This window comes from Pimephales promelas, chromosome 23 (genome assembly GCF_988280905.1).
Source record: "Pimephales promelas chromosome 23, fPimPro1.hap1.1, whole genome shotgun sequence".
Lineage (NCBI taxonomy): Eukaryota > Metazoa > Chordata > Actinopteri > Cypriniformes > Leuciscidae > Pimephales > Pimephales promelas.
This window is the reverse complement of record NC_142791.1, coordinates 8,923,778-8,941,488: the sequence shown is the minus strand read 5'-3', so window position 1 is coordinate 8,941,488 and position 17,711 is coordinate 8,923,778. Positions and strand designations below refer to the sequence as shown.

The following is a 17,711-nucleotide window of genomic DNA, read 5'->3' as shown; positions in this document are numbered from 1 at the left end:
GGAAGAAGAAACAGCCGAAACTCTAGAAGTGGAGTGTTTTTCGCAAGAATTGCAATAACCCAATCGGGGAGAAGTAAAAGCCTATATTCCACTTTCAGTGGCACTAAACTGTAAAAAAAAAGACCCAATTATGACTGCATTTCCGAGCCGTTAGTAACGACGCTTAAGTTTCAAGCTTGGTTTAGGTGTCATAAGGATTTTGTAAGGAAACTTTGATGCATGGTGTGAGAGAACAACTGTGTTTGGGCCGATTCTGCACTGCATCGTGTGAGTTGAGATTACTCTCTTTTTCCATGAACGAATAATGAATGCAGAAGGCCAGAGTGAGTTTACCTTCAAGAATGACGAATTGAATATAAATCTAAACAGACTAAGGAGGTAAATGAAACAGTTCCCTGTAGAGATGAAGTGATCTGAGGGAATCACAGTCAAAGTTGTAAGTGGAGTGGTTTTGGCCTGTGTGTGTTCTCTAGGGTGTTTATTTAATACAGCAATCAAATGCTTTTCATATTGGCTGTGGTTCTACTAATAATAATGTTTAGGATACTTATGTGTTATGAATACTCACATACTGTGTTGAATAGGGTCTAAAAAAATTAATAAAAGTTTGGGATTAACTTTTTAACACTATGTAACATTTTGGTGACAAGACCTTACTATGTTGCATGGTTAATTCAAGTACTGTATGACTGGGAGATGAAGGATTTAAACTTTTTGTCCTTAGTGTTTATGTATTTGCTCTGAAAAGGCTTTTTTTCCCCAAACAGACACATAATTTCAACCAAACTTTCATAGTAATCCAAGAAATAGAAATAGGCCTTTCACATTTGTTTTTGTAAAACTTAAACACCAGTGTTAAATAAAACTATTAAAACATGTTAGTTAAATTAAATTAAGTATATTACAGTAAAAACGTAATGTAAATTAAAAAATGTTGTCTTGGTAAATAACTGAAATAAAGCATGTTTGGTTTAAAGTACTTAAAGTACCAACTAAAACGTAAATAAAAATAAAAAAATAGTTATACTACAACTTAAACTAAAATTAAAATGAAAACTCAAAGTATAAAATTGAAAACTTGTAACTTTAAAGGGATACTCCACTTTTTTGGAAATAGGCTCATTTTACCACTCCCCCAGAGTTAAACAGTTGAGTTTTACCGTTTTCAAATCCATTCAGGCGATTTTCTGATATTTAGAAGAATATCAGTAACCAGACAGTTTCTGGTCTCATTGACTTCCATAGCAGGAAAAATATATATACTATGGAAGTCAATGAGACCAGAAACTGTCTGGTTACTGATATTCTTCTAAATATCAAAAAATCGGCTGAATACATTCAAAAACGGTAAAACCTAACTGTTTAACTCTGGGGGAGTGGTAAAATTAGCCTATTTCCAAAAAAAAAAAAAAGTGGAGTATCCCTTTAAAACATGAAACAGCAGATTCATATGCAGATTCATTTCTACATTCAACTCTCCTTCAGTGGACTATTGTTACAATTAGCTATTGGATCTGGTAATTTTGGTAGAAATCAGAGTAACCTTTCAGTGAATTATCTGTCTTTCTCTCTATTCTTCTCTATAGAGGTTTTTCTATACCGGTGAAGAGGATTAAGTGTTTGTGTCTTGCCATTCCAGTCCCATTGGATGATTGGATTGGATGAAGCATTTTCAAACAGGAAAAAAAAATGCACAATGGAAGTAAAAAAAAGGGGAGAGAGAGACAGAATAATGTTCCGCATCATAAAAGCAGGTTTAGCACAAAACCGGACCCTTTATCCAGCTCCCATACGCACAGACACTGTCAGAACTGTGTGAGCTATATGCACATGCACCTTTACACAGCGAAAGAGAGATAAAAGGAAAAAGGGCCAGAGAAAGGGGGAGAGGTGGAGAGAGAGACAGATCAAGTGAAAGAGTGGAGACAGAAGGGAAAAATGTGAACAAGCTAAAAATAACCATCAGAAGTGCCTTTTTGTATCTGCAGTGAAGCAGAGAATTCATTCAAACCAATGCTAATGCAACTCTCTCTCACACACACACACACACACACATTTGTTTCTGGATTCTGACCCGCACAGGTTCTTGTGTTTTCAAAGCCATTGCGCAACTATCTGAAATTCCTCACGCACACTCTGAGGAGGGGGTGGCCGGCCATAAAAGCTACGAGTAATAGTACACATGTGCTCTGTGTACTGCAGCAGGTTAGCAGCGTTAGCATTAGCGCTTTGCGAATGTGCAAGTTTTCTCCAGATCTGAGGCGCCCTCACCTTCCATCTCTGCCTCCGCCCAGCTGCCCCTCTGAGCTGCTGATTTGTGTACCACAACCATCTGCTCGGACTAATTAACTAATTAACTGATTAATGAACTCTGGGAAAGAAAGAATGCGCTGTCAATGGGCCTTGCGGGTTAGCTCCGTTTTTCTTACCAGGGCCTAAGCGTTTCTTGCGTTTCCCTGTTCGCATTACCCCCTCACCTCGCTCACTTTCTCTTTCTCGGCATCTTCCAGTCTTCCTCATCAAATCTGTCCTATTTGAAGGAACAGATTATCCTAATTAGGTTCCTAATTCCACACGAGTCTTTATTTCAGCAGTTTTTACACTTTCCGCCATGCGCCACCAGCTAGCACAGAATTCCCAAATTATGATTCACTCACTGCCGTGCACCTCTCGAGGATGTTTGCTTTGAGCTATATTTATGTTTCTGAAACACGCTTTTTATTTTTTGATGTGGCCGCTAATCGCGTAATTATAACTACAAATGGAAACCATGAATGTTTGCAGTGTTGGTATCTGAGAAGTGGAGGAGATTACTTTTGGAAATGTAAATGGCACCTCAGAATGAGGGCACATTTTCATATTTTTATACCTGCTGTGGGTGAGCAGCGTCGAGATTTAGCATGATTAACTACAATTGTTTATTTATATTTCAGAGAAAATGATTACAAAGACTAAAGAAGTTGTCAATGCTGCTATTTTGCGCTAGTTCCATCTCGTAACTATTTTACGTTTTGACGAATTGGTAGCTAATTTGTTTAAATTTGTATTATCCCAATTGTACTTATGCCTAGCTTATGGTTAGGTTTAGTGTACTGTAAAAAATAATTTCAAGATTTGTTATCACAACATTTTTTTCTTTTGTCAAATCAACTTAAATAATTTATTTAGTTCAGATAACTTATTATTTTGAGTTTCTGTTGATTAAATCAATCCCCTTCATTGTATTAACTCACTTTTTCAAGTTCAATCAACTTAAAATTTTAAGGCAACCAGGTTACTTAATTTTTTATGTTAAATCAACTGTTTTGTTTTTTTTACAGTGTGGCGAAGCTTTGTTTTTTTTTTGTTTTTTTTGTTTTTTTTTTGTAAAACACACATTGTACAAATGTAATATCTGGACCAAATCCAATGGCTAATATTGTCGAGAGCTAAATATCATCTCTTCGCCATCACTCTTCTTTCAGTAGCAGTACGTCCTCTGGTAAAACAGGCGGTTAGTTGTCTGTAGTCTGTTGTTAGGTGCAGCCGTGCAGAACGCAGAATATTGTTTTTATGTTTGTGGGATATTGATGTAGCCTAACAGCGGGGCCCTGCGAAGCACAGCTGATTAACTATTTTACTATACTTCACCAACCAATATGCTTGTTTTAGATACAGATATTTCAGCGAGAGAAACACACTTTCCTGTGAGGAGTGGAGAGGACAAATGGAGTTCTCAGGTTCTGCTTGACAAGACAAAAATTGTAATTTAGGAATTTAGTCAATTCGCAACCAGGAGTTTGAATTGAATTAGAATGACAAGAAGAGGAATGAACACAGGAGTGGACTTCTGTATAATGGGTCACTTGTTTGGTGTTCTGTTTAACGTTTTCATCTTGCTTATGTAGTTTGGCTCCAAGGACAGGTCAATTAAAGCATTCTGGGTAATTATGCGTCCCTCCACAAAGGTCCTTAGAATGATTTATTGTAGTTAGTAATTTTTAAAATGTATTGATGAATAAATATATTAATAAGATGAAGAATTATTTGTTAGAGTCAGATTTAGATAAAGTATCTAAGTTTTTATGGTACAATACATTATCTCAAATCAGTTTATTGATCATTGACTACTATTAGTAAGACGATCATGGGTTTATCTCCCCCTTAAGTGTACACATTGAGTCCCCTCAGGCACCATCAAAACTTTGGCACCTTTTCCACCGTCGGGCTGAATAGTTCCACGAACGGTTCCAGCAGAGTTCGCATTATAGGCTTCTTCTGCTTTGTCTGTCATTTTGACGAACAGGGTTGTAAAAATAATTTTATTACCTGAAAAATTTAATTTTCAAATTTTAATGATAGTAAGCCATTTAATAGGCTCTGTTTTTGTTCACATTTTCATTTTTATTCATAAACGTACAGGACAAGCTTATAGGCTAGATTATGCATTTATTTATTTATGAAGAGAAAGTTGAACAGAGACGTCACTTTTCAGATTTCATCATGAATGTTTGTCCAATAAATCGCAATAAGCTTTTTGCTTTGTTACTTTTGATATTAAACAAAGTCTCAGCTTTCTAATTCGGCTCAGAGCCGATCCTGACCTCCCTGGGGCCCTAAGCAAAAATCTGTTAAGGGGCTCTCCTGACCCATGAGCCATGTAAACCATTTGCCATCGCCACACAGTCGCACCTGACACCCCAGTTCTCCCACTATAATCAATCCCTCTTTTAGTTAGTACTAATGAATGTGTAATTCCTGATATCAGAAATAGACTTCTTTTATATTAATATCAATAATTCACATTTTAAAATAATACAAATGTAATTATTGATATAAAAATGAATCATGTGAATTAACAAAAGCTCAAATGGCTTGCCATTGCATGTCACTGTGTTTTAAATGATAAAAGCAATAATTGATACTTGGTAATTGGTTATTATTGTTATTGGTATATGGTTATTATTTACTGAGGGATGTGCATCCATATTGACCAGTATGTCCAGTCAATCAACATATTAAATGCAATATAGTCAATGTCAATAGATTGCTTTATTGCAGAGTGGTAACTAAACTGACTGGGAGACTAGATAATCATTGTCTTGATTTAAAAGTATGAGTGCCGGAGAAGTGCCATCACGCCCATATTGCACTGGTAACTGATCCCCATAGATGTTTTACTGGAGTTCTAGGTACAAGATCGGGTTGGTTAAACAGAAAGATAGAGAGAGATGCACATCAACTTAACTTTACTGTTATGTGCTAACATCAAACTTGGAGAGGAGAGAACACAAGTCTGCCTGATCGCTGTTCCTGCAATTCACTCACAAGGTGTTTTTCTCTCAGTCTCTCTTTACGTAACCAGAAGGATAGTTCTGCTTGTAAATTTTGATTGACGCACTTTGACACGTGGGGGAGGTGGGCCTTGAGTAATTTGTGGGGCCCTACGCTTGCGTAGTGTGTGTATAGGGAGGATCGGCTCTGATGTAGCTCAACAGATCACTGTAGCGCCTCAGTTCAGAGAAGCGGAAAAAACAACGAAAGAACATTAAAAAAACTGTTGAAAGCTAGTCCAAATTACCGAAATCATGTCTCTCATGTCTCGTTCAATCATTTCAAATCCTGAAAGATGTCAATAAAACAGCTTGTAGTAGACAATCGTTTCTCTGAAAAGCCATTCGTTGACCATTAAAGGGTTAATTCACCCAAAAATGAAAATTCTGTCAGTAATTACTCACCCTCATGTTGTTCCAACCCCGTAAGACTTTCGTTCATCTTCGGAACACAAATTAAGATATTTTTGATTAAATCTGAGAGCTGTTTCACTCCTCCATAGACTTCTATCTAATTGAAACTTGCCGGCCCAGAAAGTAAATAAAAACATCTTTAAAATAGTCCAATTGACTACAGTGGCTCAACCTTAAGTTGATCATGCGACAAAAATACTTTTTGTGCTCAAAAAAACAAACAAAAATAATGTCTTTAATTCAGCTATTCGTTTTCGTCTATGTGGGCCTCAGGGTGAGTTCACGTAGTGTAACAGCGCAGCGCTACGTCAGAACGTAGGCTCACTATTGGCTAGCATCACATTCATGAGTCATGACCAGCGTCTGCAAATAGTGAGCCTACTTTCTAGTATGCAGACTAGTATGCTGCTAGTCAGCAAGAGTGCACTCACCAATTAATCTTTCAAAATGTCGGACTGCTTCCTGATTTTTACGCCATCGTTAAAACAAATCTGTCATTGACGGAAACATTTTGGTTAACACGGCCTCTGGGTTCCAGTTCTTAGCTAACCGCACTGAACTGTGCTGGTAGAAACTGTGTTTGGTGACGTCACCACTCAGGATTGGTCACTTGTCTTTTGCCTGGCTCGGTTGCTGGCCAAGCGCACTATTTGAGCAAATTTAACGCAAGTGGGGTGTGGCTACTGTAGGAGGCGGAGCCAGAGGGTGATTAGCTGGTGTGGGACCATGACTGATTCATACATGGGGGTAAAATTCAGCTTCGGCTATAGGGGTGCACACTAAATTTCGCTGCATTTAGACCTTCAAAGATTAAACAGGTCATTAACACATCAAAGCGAATGAGGCATTGCGATGCAACATGCTTCAATACAACATCATCATGCACACATTCAGAAAGACGCATGTTCAAGTTTGTAATGTTTACTTTGACATGTCCAGTGTCGGCAACCTCAATCAACTATTATATAAGCGATGCGCTTGCATTCGCTTGCATAGCAACACAACATAAAAATCTATCTATCTATCTATCTATCTATCTATCTATCTATCTATCTATCTATCTATCTATCTATCTATCTATCTCCAGTATCCACCTTTTCCCCTGCATTACCCTTTCACCTTCTCATCCCTCTTTTACTCTGGCATGCAAGACTCTCTCTCTCTCTCTCTCCGATCTGCCGTTCGCTGGAGTGGTGCATATGCATGAGTCCATCCCCAAACTGCTACTCTCAGCACCAAAGTCTGCAGGAGATTCAACTCAGCACTCAGCTCACAGTGAAACTTACCGAGCGAATCAGAGCGGTGCACAGGGTTAGACGTTTGACTGATCATTTTGCTAAATTGTAATATGATATTTCGTTACACATATGGACGCAACCCGTAGTTTAGGATAATCACTGCATTTTTGCAACATTCACCATTGTGTCTGCACACTCGCAAAGCACATCCCTTTGAAAGAAATAGTGGCTGGTTGCCAGGCAACAGCAAACAGCGCTACAGAAGGAGGTTAATTTGAAGACAGTCAAACCCACCGACCCTCAGCAACCAGTTCCTGAACACCGTTTTCCCATCGATCAGCCTTTTGTGTGCTGCACACACAGACTTCCAGTCATCTGACAGTCCACACAAGGGTTCCCAGTCGTTCAACTGCACAGATGTTTACATACTTGCCTCTGAACAGTAGGTATAGACAACATATATGTTCAGAATAGCATACTTGTATATACTCTGATTTATGTATACTGTGCACAGTATGACATTTTTCTGTATACATGGAATTCCCCCATGACCAACATTCGCCATAAGTGCAATATGCAACTGTATGGTATACCGTATCCCATTGTGGAGAGGTCATGTGACAGCAATAAAGCATACTACCGTTTGCTGTTGCAATTATTTATTTTATTTCATGTTGTTTATGTAGTATACAGTATATACTGAGCAGGATGAAGTTAGGACTATGTAATTACCAGTGTTATTTATGTATTATTTATATTCCACTATAGTTATTCATATTTTGAATTAGCATTTCAGTTGTCATTTTACAGTTTTTTTTATTCGCTTTGGTACTATTTTCACAAGTAAGGTGTACATTTTCAAAACTCTTAGTGCTAATATCACAACAGATCATCAAAAGTGCACTTTTTTCAAACATTCCATCATGTTTTCAACTGTATTAGTACAATTCACACAATCACAAAGTATCCTTTTCACAACACAAAATAAGTGTTTCATCTACATTATTGTTTCATTCACAGTAACTGCCTTTCATAAAGCTCTTACTATCAAACTTTTGATTTGCATCTCTTTTTGTTCAGTTTAATACTTTTGTCTATTATTTAATCCAACTGATCTTAATGTTTACTCAATTAATCATTTGGTAAACCTATAGATTTTCAATTCAGCAATATATATATATGGATTTTGAGAGCTACAGAAATAAAATGTGTGTTTGTATGAATATTTACAAGTAAATTACATGTAACCACACATGATGAATACTCGTTATAGCTAATTGATTTCACATAGTGGTAACCACAATTGGCCACTATATACAGTAATGTGTGCACTAAATGTTATGTTTTGTTCTTGTATTTACGTAGTTACATTTCATTATAGAAAGTATACCTATGTAGAATTATATCTGAAAAATAAAACTATAATTTGCCTAAATGATTGTAGAGGATGTCTTCATTGATCCTTCACTTGATTAGGCCGACATATATGATGGATATTTGGAAATTATAGATTATGTAAATGTTGGGTACTGTAAGTGTATTGCCTACACTCTAAAAAATGCTGGGTTGTTTTAACCCAATTTTGGGTCAAATATGGACAAACCCGAAATGTTGGGTTAAAAATGTAATGTAAAAATTTAACCCAACTGCTGGGTTAGTCCATATTTGACCCAAAGTTGGGTTAAAACAGCCCAGCATTTTTTAGAGTGTAATGTTACAGTAAAACTGTGTAATCTCAATCTGTCTTTTATAGTACTGTAGCATATTCATTTCAGCACTTCTAAGGCCGATTTGAAACATGTATCTTGCATTGTTTGCTGTTGGATGAACTGATTGTTAAAAGTACTAAACTGAAAGAAGATCATATTGTTGTGTTTCAGTGATTAAACCAAATGTTCTCATTACATATTACAATAATCTTGTGTTTGAAATAATGATTATGTGGACTGAAAACATGTGCAACTGACTGAAAGCATTACATCAGGTTTTGAAAGAATGACTAGCTGCTTTACAAGTGTGATCAGTTTGGATTTTTGTACTAAGAGTTTTGAAAATGTACACCTTACTTGTGAAAATAGTACCAAAGCGAATAAAAAAAACTGTAATTTGTTATTTTTTTCTATTTTGTATGTGCGTTTGTTTTTTATACTACTATTTGGGCTCAATGTATTTTAGTTAAGTTTTAGTTTGTTCACTTCAAGTTTTTATTTTTCCATTTAAAAATAGTAATTTGTATGGAGCCCCTAAAGGGACCTTTGCCAAAAAAAAAAAAAAAATGAAGACTATCTCGTGCGCACACTTTACAATTTCCGGTTTGCGCTATAGCATCATTAATGCAAATGTGGAACTAGGAATGATGTGTACAGTTGGAGCTTATTTTTGATCAATGATCGCAACATGGAAGAAGAATTTATTGAATTTTTAAAGTTAGTTTACATTTTTATTCTAAAAAGACAGGATCAGATTTGAGTTTTTTACAAACTTTCTGTTGAACTGAAAGAAGAAAGTGTATGACTAGAAAAGCTATGTAGTACATGAGTTTATAGTTTGTGTTCATTTAATGTTACAAGTCAGTAGCAATTATATTAATATAAATTAAATACCCTGTTAAATAATGTGTTTGAGGGCCGTTTAGCACTCCAACACACTCCGCACAAACACTTGGATAGGCGTTAAAATCTTGTGTTTACTTGTGATAATCTTAGCCTTGATTATTATTGTCTTTATTATGACTGACATTTGACAAATTTCTTTGTTCCATTTTTGGAAACTAAAAAGGAAAAATTAGTTGGGATTTGGGGAACTAAAAACTTTAGTCGATAGAGTAAATAAAGCGATAGTCTTTTTTTTTTTTTTCTTTTTTTTTTTTTTTTTGCGAAGGTCCCTTTAGGGGCTCCATATACATTTCAGGGCTTTAGTGCAGGGTTTTTCAGCCAAGACTGCATTTCTACTTTTCATCTTATATGTATGTTTAATTTTATTTCATAACATTTTACTTTGGATTAACAATAATAAACTTTGCTACAAGAGTCTTAAATGACATGCTAACAATCTAGTTACTGCACATGGAAAGTTGAGCAGGTTGCATTGTGGGATACAATACCTTGTGAAGTAGGTCATCTAGCTACCCCATGCCTACAGTATTGCACATATATACTGCACAAAGTATGCGCCACATATAGCCACAGATTCACAACCTCTGATTCTCACTTACCTAATATGAAACTATTATAAAAAGACCTCACGTCCACACTTCCCCCTCTAATTTGCACTACAGTTGTATTTGTAATGCACTCAGTGACTTCACTCATCTTTAGGGACTCGCCTGTGGTGGCCTGATCCAGCAGTTTGATGAATACGTAATTTGCCTCGTTTTCTAGGGGTTGTCCTTGACTCGTGAGGCCGACGCTTACAATGTGAGTTAGCACGCATCCAGTTATCTGCCCTGTTAATGTCGTTTAGACACAACGGAAGGCTATGTTCACACTACAGCTAAATGTGGCCCATATTTTGTTTTTAAAATCGCCTGAATCTTCGAAGTGGAAATAAAAACGAAATGCATTTAATGTTTGTGTGAACAGTCAGGGTGGAATTTGTGCAAGGAGGCATTAAATACATTAAATACATTAAATACAAGACACACAAAAGACATAATAAGAAACATAATATATATATATATATATATATATATATATATATATATATATATATATATATATATATATATAACCCTAACCCTAATATATATATATATATATATATATATATATATATATAGATATATAACAGCTTTTATAAATTTAAATAATGTTTCACAATATAAATGTTTCTTCTGAATTTTTAAATCAAACTTTTGATTGTGAAGGTGGTATTTCAAGGAAGGGAGCAAAAATATAGGCTGTATTTATTTCAAATATAGTTATGCATAAATGCCAAATCCGAGGTATTTTGTCATGGAAACAATTGCAACAGTTTAGAATAATGACACTCTAGCTATTTTTTGCTCAAATAAAGGGAATATAATTTTAATAACTGGTCTTGAATATCTCCTCTATACACATACATGGATTTAAAATTACCCGTAAAGGGAAAAAGTTGCCAATGGTCTGTATGGACAACTGAATATAACAAATTACAATCAGTTCTCCAGGTAGGCAAAATTAGATCAATTGTACTATCAATAATCAATCACAATGATTTACAATTAAATATTAATATGTCAATTGTCTAAAATAGATCGATTGTCAGGATAACCTTTCATGGGGTCAATTTATTATCGAATAATCTACTTTGTCCAGCAAAACTGATCGTCCGAGAGAATCAAGACGGTACCAAATAAGGCATATTCGAATAATTGGAATACTAAGATACATCTCAATGCATAATTACAAGCACTTATAAGTCATTTAATACTACAATAACATCACAGATGCCCCACTATGACGTGGGCACGCAGGCAAGCCTAAAAACATATCGAATATATGTTAGTAATGTCTTATAAAATGAAGTTTAAGGACTATGACAAACAGTGTCTATATCCTCCTAGGAGGGCCGATTAAGATCTCTTTGAAGCTTGGGACCCGGAGCTGGGGGAATGTGTGGGATGTTCTGGTATTGCTCTGAGGACCCATGAAAATGCCCTCGGTTATAAATACATGCTACTGGCATGTAAAAGAATGTAGCAAAGGCTGTGATATCCTTTAAAACAATGTCATTATCATCTTTTGGGACATTCAGACGTCAAAAGCTTTTTTTTTTTACATCTGTAACGAACATTTTCAAAGAACTCAATATCTTTATATTTCTCCATCTATGACACACGGAGAGAAGAGAGCCTTTTATATGAAGAGGTGCCGAGTTTATGATCTGTTGTGTGTTGTTTGTGATGTGATGTGCTGCATGTTGACGCTTGTCGTCTTCCTCACAGGCCTGACTCCTAAAAACAAGATGGCAGTTTGTCTTTTTTCTCTACTCATCCCTCTTAGTTTCTTTGACTTGCTCTTTTTCTCTAAAACACACACACACACACACACACACACAGTCATACTCACTGGCTTTTATATTGGGTCTGAGGGCACACAGCTTTTAAGCATAGGTCTATTTTTATCTCTTTTTCCCCTTTTATGTCTTTTCCCCATTTATTTTATTATTCCAGTGGAAGCTTTCACAGTCTGAAGAGTGCTTTCTTAGACATGTGAAATATTTTTTTTTCTCTCTACATTATCATGTTTTAGTGTATCACCAGTTCAGTTTGAGTAATAAAATAGACAGTCTTACATAAGCTTTTTAGTTCTCATTTACACCGTGACTAAAGAGCCACATACGGTCCATTTTAACGAGAAGTAGCATGTATTATTTGTAGAGGTCCATTATGGTCTTTGGGCTTCCTATTTTAAAGTATGTATGTGTATGTGAGCAGTGAGCACTTAAGCTTCTGCTAGTCAAAGAACAACGGGTTCAAATGTCTAAACTGGCTAATCGGCTAGACGCGTCATAAAGATGGACTTGACAAGATGATAATAAAACTCCTCTCACCAGTGATGATAACAGTTAATGCATCAAACCCACCCCAGCATCCCTGAGGTTCACAGTACTGAACATCACAGATGAAAATATGTTCTGCTGCAGCATTCATAGAGCTGTAATTTTAGACACATATGTTTTCGAGCAATTATAAATTGATTTATGAACTAGCAGTGGGATGATTTGAATCATTGAATCGCTTAAAAGAGTCTTTTAAAAATACTAATGTACTGGTTACTGTGCAGTACACTGAGTAATGCCTACAGTTGTTTTCTGATGTAATACATTAATAAACATGCTAATTTTTAATAAAATTTTTGTCCAATCGTATGAGGGAAAGTGTCATAAATCTGACGTTCTGCTAAGGCTTTCATAGAACTGTAATTGAAGAGACTTTTTTTTAAAAGATTTAATAGATTTATGAACTTGCAATGGGGTGATTTGAGTCTTTTGAATAAGTTCTGATTTTTTCACTCATTTGTTCAGTCACCGCTCGTGTAGGTAACATCCCAAGTTGGTGTCCACTAAGTGGCCCAAAGGATTCAGTCAGTCATTGAATCATTCATTTAAAATGTTCTTTCAAAAACGCTAATGTACTGTATACTGTGCCGTATACATTTTCCAATGCCTGCTATTTTTTTTTACATAATGCATGGATAAACAGAGAAGAAATCTTCTCAAATCTTATAAGAAAAAAAGAGCTCTTATTCTTGACATTCAAATAATTTGAATAATACAGTAACCAGCTCCTCCGATAGATCATCTGTTAATACAGTAACATGAAAGTACAGGACTTTGTACAAGCATATCATAGTGTACAATTGTTATTAATGACAAATTCAAGTCTATTATAAACATTAATATGATTCATCCCAAATAGGAACAGGAAGTTGATATGTCTAATTAAAGCTTTAGTCTTCTGCCTCATTTCATTCTTTCATTTTACTAATTGACTTTGCTCTTCTCAGGCTCAGAGTGCTTGCTCTTGCTCAACATGTATTGATCATGTTGTTTTTATTTTGCTCCACGCTGTCTGTTATCTTTTCTCTTGTCTAACTCTCTTGCTCCCCGCAGGTTTTCTGAGCACTGGAGATCAGTCTGCAAAGGGGAATTATGGGCTACTGGACCAGATTCAGGCTCTACGTTGGCTCAATGAGAACATCGGACACTTTGGAGGAGACCCAGAGAGAATCACCATATTTGGCTCCGGGGCCGGAGCCTCTTGCGTCAACCTTCTCATCCTGTCCCATCATTCTGAAGGTTTGAACCTCCATAGCTGTGATCATCATCAATAAAGAGCTCCATAATTTGAAGGAAGGTCACCCAAAAATGACTAATTTTAGGATGCTCATTTGTGTCCGGCTCTATTAATTTATTCAATTCATACATACACTGCCATTCAAAAGTTTGCGGTCAGTAAAAGTTTTTCTTTTTTATAAATGAATACTTTTATTCAATAAGGACTCATTAAATTGATCAAAAGTGACACATTTTATATCGACATTTTTAACGTTCAAGACATTTATAGACATTTACAACGAGGTGCCCTTAAACAAGGCGCCTAACCCCCAATCACTCCCTGGGCGCCGCAGTAAATGGCTTCCCACTGGGTGTGTCAACGCTTTTCAGAGTATGTGTACTCACTACTCACCACTCCTAATGTGTGTGCACTAAGTTGGATGGGTTAAATAAATGCAGAGGATAAATTCAGAGTATGGGATACCATACTTGGCCTTCACATGTCTCTGAAGGATCATGTGAAGAAAATTCTGCTTTGCGGAAAAGACATTATTAAAAATAATCCACGAATTTTGTGTAATAAAGAAAAACGTAAGTAGTTAAAATTTAAATTTTTGGGTGAACTAACCTTTAAAAGTCTTTAATCCTTTTATGCTGTATGTTTTCACTATGTTATTCTATGTTGTATTTTTTTTAATATAGTCTGATGTATTGTGCGGCTGTGTGAAAGTGAGACTGATTTTTGGCACTGCCTTGCGGTGTGAGTGTGTGTGTGTGTGAGAGAGACTGATTTATACTGCTATCTCGAGATCACACGTGCATCTGCATTTGATGCCAGTTTATAATGAGTGCTGTGTGATAGAAATGGAGAGATGTGAGACAAATTTATAATGAGCAGCATGTACAACTATGTGTGTGTGATGCAGAAGTGTTGGACTGCAGCTGAGCTGATTCTTAATTGATTTCATAGGGAACTGGAGCTGGGGGGTCTTGTAAAGAGTTGTGTGTGCGTGTGTGTGTGTGTGACTGGGGGGGGTGGGGGAAACATTTTAATAATTAATAACAGAATCTGCAGATGAAAACCGTGGGACACTTTACATAACGGTGCAGCAGGGTTCTGAAATCCAAGATGGTTTCCTTATGCTCATCCAGAGCGTTTTCCAACACTGTTTAGTTCACTTCGTCACACTTTTGTTAAAGTGAATCAGAGTTTCAACCTGCCCTTTTTAAAACTCACATTAAAATGAGCCCCTGACAGCTGGTTCATGTTGTTATTGGTTACACCCCGTTGAAGACCAGCATGACCACAGAAAACGTCCTCCATGTTAGCACAGTTCCAAAAGTCCACTTGTAAATCTGGACCTGAGTATGCATGACACATTATGAAATCAATCTGATTACTGCAAAAAATGAAGTTCCACTGTCTTTCCTTGTGTGATGATAAAGATGTCCAGTGGTTTTATCTTGCTCATGGTCATGGGACACTCAGTGTCCACATTGACTCACTCACATTAGCCTGCTATCTGACTTTTCTTAGTCATTGCTTATATCTAGCCCTGGTTTCAGGATTGTTCCAGAGGGCCATTGCTCAGAGTGGCTCCGCCATATCCAGCTGGTCAGTGAACTACCGGCCCCTGATGTACACCAAGATCCTGGCCAAGAAGGTGGGCTGCAGCTACAGCGACACTGCAGATCTGGTGGACTGTCTGCGAAGGAAGAGCTTCAGGGAGCTGGTGGATCAGGACATTCAACCTGCCCGTTACCACATCGCATTCGGACCAGTGGTGGACGGAGACGTGGTGCCCGATGACCCTGAGATCCTCATGCAGCAGGTGTGATTCTGGACACTGCAAGGTCCCAGAGTTTAGAGTGATCCCAGAGTATAATCATGACAGTTCATTAGCGAAAGTGAGTACTGAGGGTGACATTTCTGCAATGTCCTCAGGGGGAGTTCCTGAACTACGACATCCTGTTGGGGGTGAACCAGGGTGAAGGGCTGAAATTTGTAGATGACAGTGAGGGTGAGGATGGAATTTCAGCTGCTTCCTTTGACTACACCATATCCAACTTTGTGGACAACCTATACGGATACCCAGATGGTGAGTTTCACTGACACACTTGCACTATATAACAGATCAGTGTTTGTGCTGCCATTGCCGCCACTGAATCAACAGTGCAACTGCAAAAGACACTGTACTGTTTACTCAGTTGGATGCATGCAGAATTATTTTAAACATCTGTCTTTATGTTAAAAAATATATATATATTTAATTTGATGATTTAAGAGAGTAATGGCACAACTATATGGATTTCTATTGCATTGCAAATGCTGGCTACACTCAAAAATAAACATAGAGACGAAGCATAATTTGATTCTTGAGTACTCTTATAAATCAGTTCATTTTAATGAACCACTAATAAAGACTTGGAAAACTTACCACTTATTAGTTTGAATCACTCTGATGGATTCAGTGAGTTCAGTTATTCAAGGATTTGTCAGAGCAGTTACTGAGATAACATCTGACCCTAATGCCTGTTAAAAATATTAAAACTAATGTAATTTGCTGGGTAGATTACAAATTGTAGTCCATTACTGAATACAAATTACATAATAAAAATTGTTGTTTTCTAGTATTGATTTAAATGGCATAATCTTGTAACACACTGATAAAAAATACAATGAAAGAAAAATTATTAAATATGTTATATAACATGTCATGTTGTGACAACATGAAGTGCATTTCTCTAACTTGGGAAGCAACTGCAGAGATTCATAAATTTATGAAAAGCTTAGTTAATTAAATAATTAAAGTTACATAAAAAAAATAAAACCAATCAACATAAACCACTTAAAAAATAATTTAAAAAAAGATTAAATGTTTTATTGTTTATACTGGGTGGCCTCAATATCCCATGTACCGGTAATTATAGTCATCTTATTAGTGGCCGATCCCACAATACTTTTGAGAAAGGAAATCTTAACAGATATTAAAAAATAAAAATAATAATTAGGGAGAATCAATGAATTGTGAATAATTTACTGCCATTTTGTAATGTAATCAATAAAAAAATAACTAGTCTGATAAAATAAAATGAAATCTAATTGTATTTATTTTTTTGGAATCTGATTACATAAGCATATAATAAGTTACTACCCACCCAGCACTGAAAGGTATCTTTCTATTAGTCGTATGCTAAACTTGCAGGACCATTTATTGCTTCTGTTGTAATTTAAAATACATTATTTGGCATATTTACATATTCAACAAAAAGTATGTTAATAAAATGAGTTTATAGGATTTTTAATCAGGCACTGAATTGAGTTCCTATTAAAAGTTATTTCAGTCAAAATATTTGCTATGTGCTCCAAAGAAGATTCTACAGGATTAAAAAAATCTTTGATAAATGTCCATTGAGTACACATCAAATGACACTACACATTCTTTTAGCGGTTGTTCAAGGTAATCAGTCTAATTTTACCCGTCACCTTGGGTCTTTCTGTCTCATTGTCTCCTATATTGGGTCAAGGTGCCCTGCTTTGTGTGGCAACCAACTCTGTCTCATCATCCAACATCCATCTTTTTCTCTCTCGGTCTCTCTCTGTCCCTTCATAGGTAAAGACATATTGCGGGAGACTATAAAGTTCATGTACACAGATTGGGCCGACCGTGACAACGGTGACATGCGGCGGAAAACTCTACTTGCACTTTTCACCGATCACCAGTGGGTGGCGCCAGCAGTGGCCACAGCTAAGCTGCACGCTGAGTTCCAGTCTCCCGTTTATTTTTATACCTTCCACCACCACTGCCAGACGGAGGCGCGACCTGAGTGGGCAGACGCGGCACATGGTGATGAGATCCCCTATGTGTTCGGTGTTCCCATGGTAGGCGCCACAGACCTATTTCCCTGCAACTTTTCCAAGAACGATGTCATGCTCAGCGCTGTAGTGATGACGTACTGGACCAACTTCGCCAAGACGGGGTGA

The 17,711-nt window shown here is 36.6% G+C and overlaps 1 protein-coding gene across 4 annotated transcripts in view; it reads left to right on the top strand.

The window, feature by feature from the left end:
* nlgn2b (neuroligin 2b) overlaps positions 1-17,711 on the top strand; it is a 77,050-nt gene that overhangs the window by 55,161 nt on the left and 4,178 nt on the right. For 2 of the 4 annotated variants that reach the window (XM_089126109.1, XM_039677667.2), the window contains 4 exons: positions 13,562-13,747; positions 15,293-15,558; positions 15,672-15,825; positions 17,341-17,707. In XM_089126109.1, the coding sequence (XP_088982235.1) occupies positions 13,562-13,747; positions 15,293-15,558; positions 15,672-15,825; positions 17,341-17,707 (973 nt within the window). Of the gene's footprint in view, positions 1-13,561; positions 13,748-15,280; positions 15,559-15,671; positions 15,826-17,340; positions 17,708-17,711 lie in introns of all 4 variants that reach the window. The other 2 variants (XM_089126108.1, XM_039677666.2) reach the window with 1 other exon arrangement.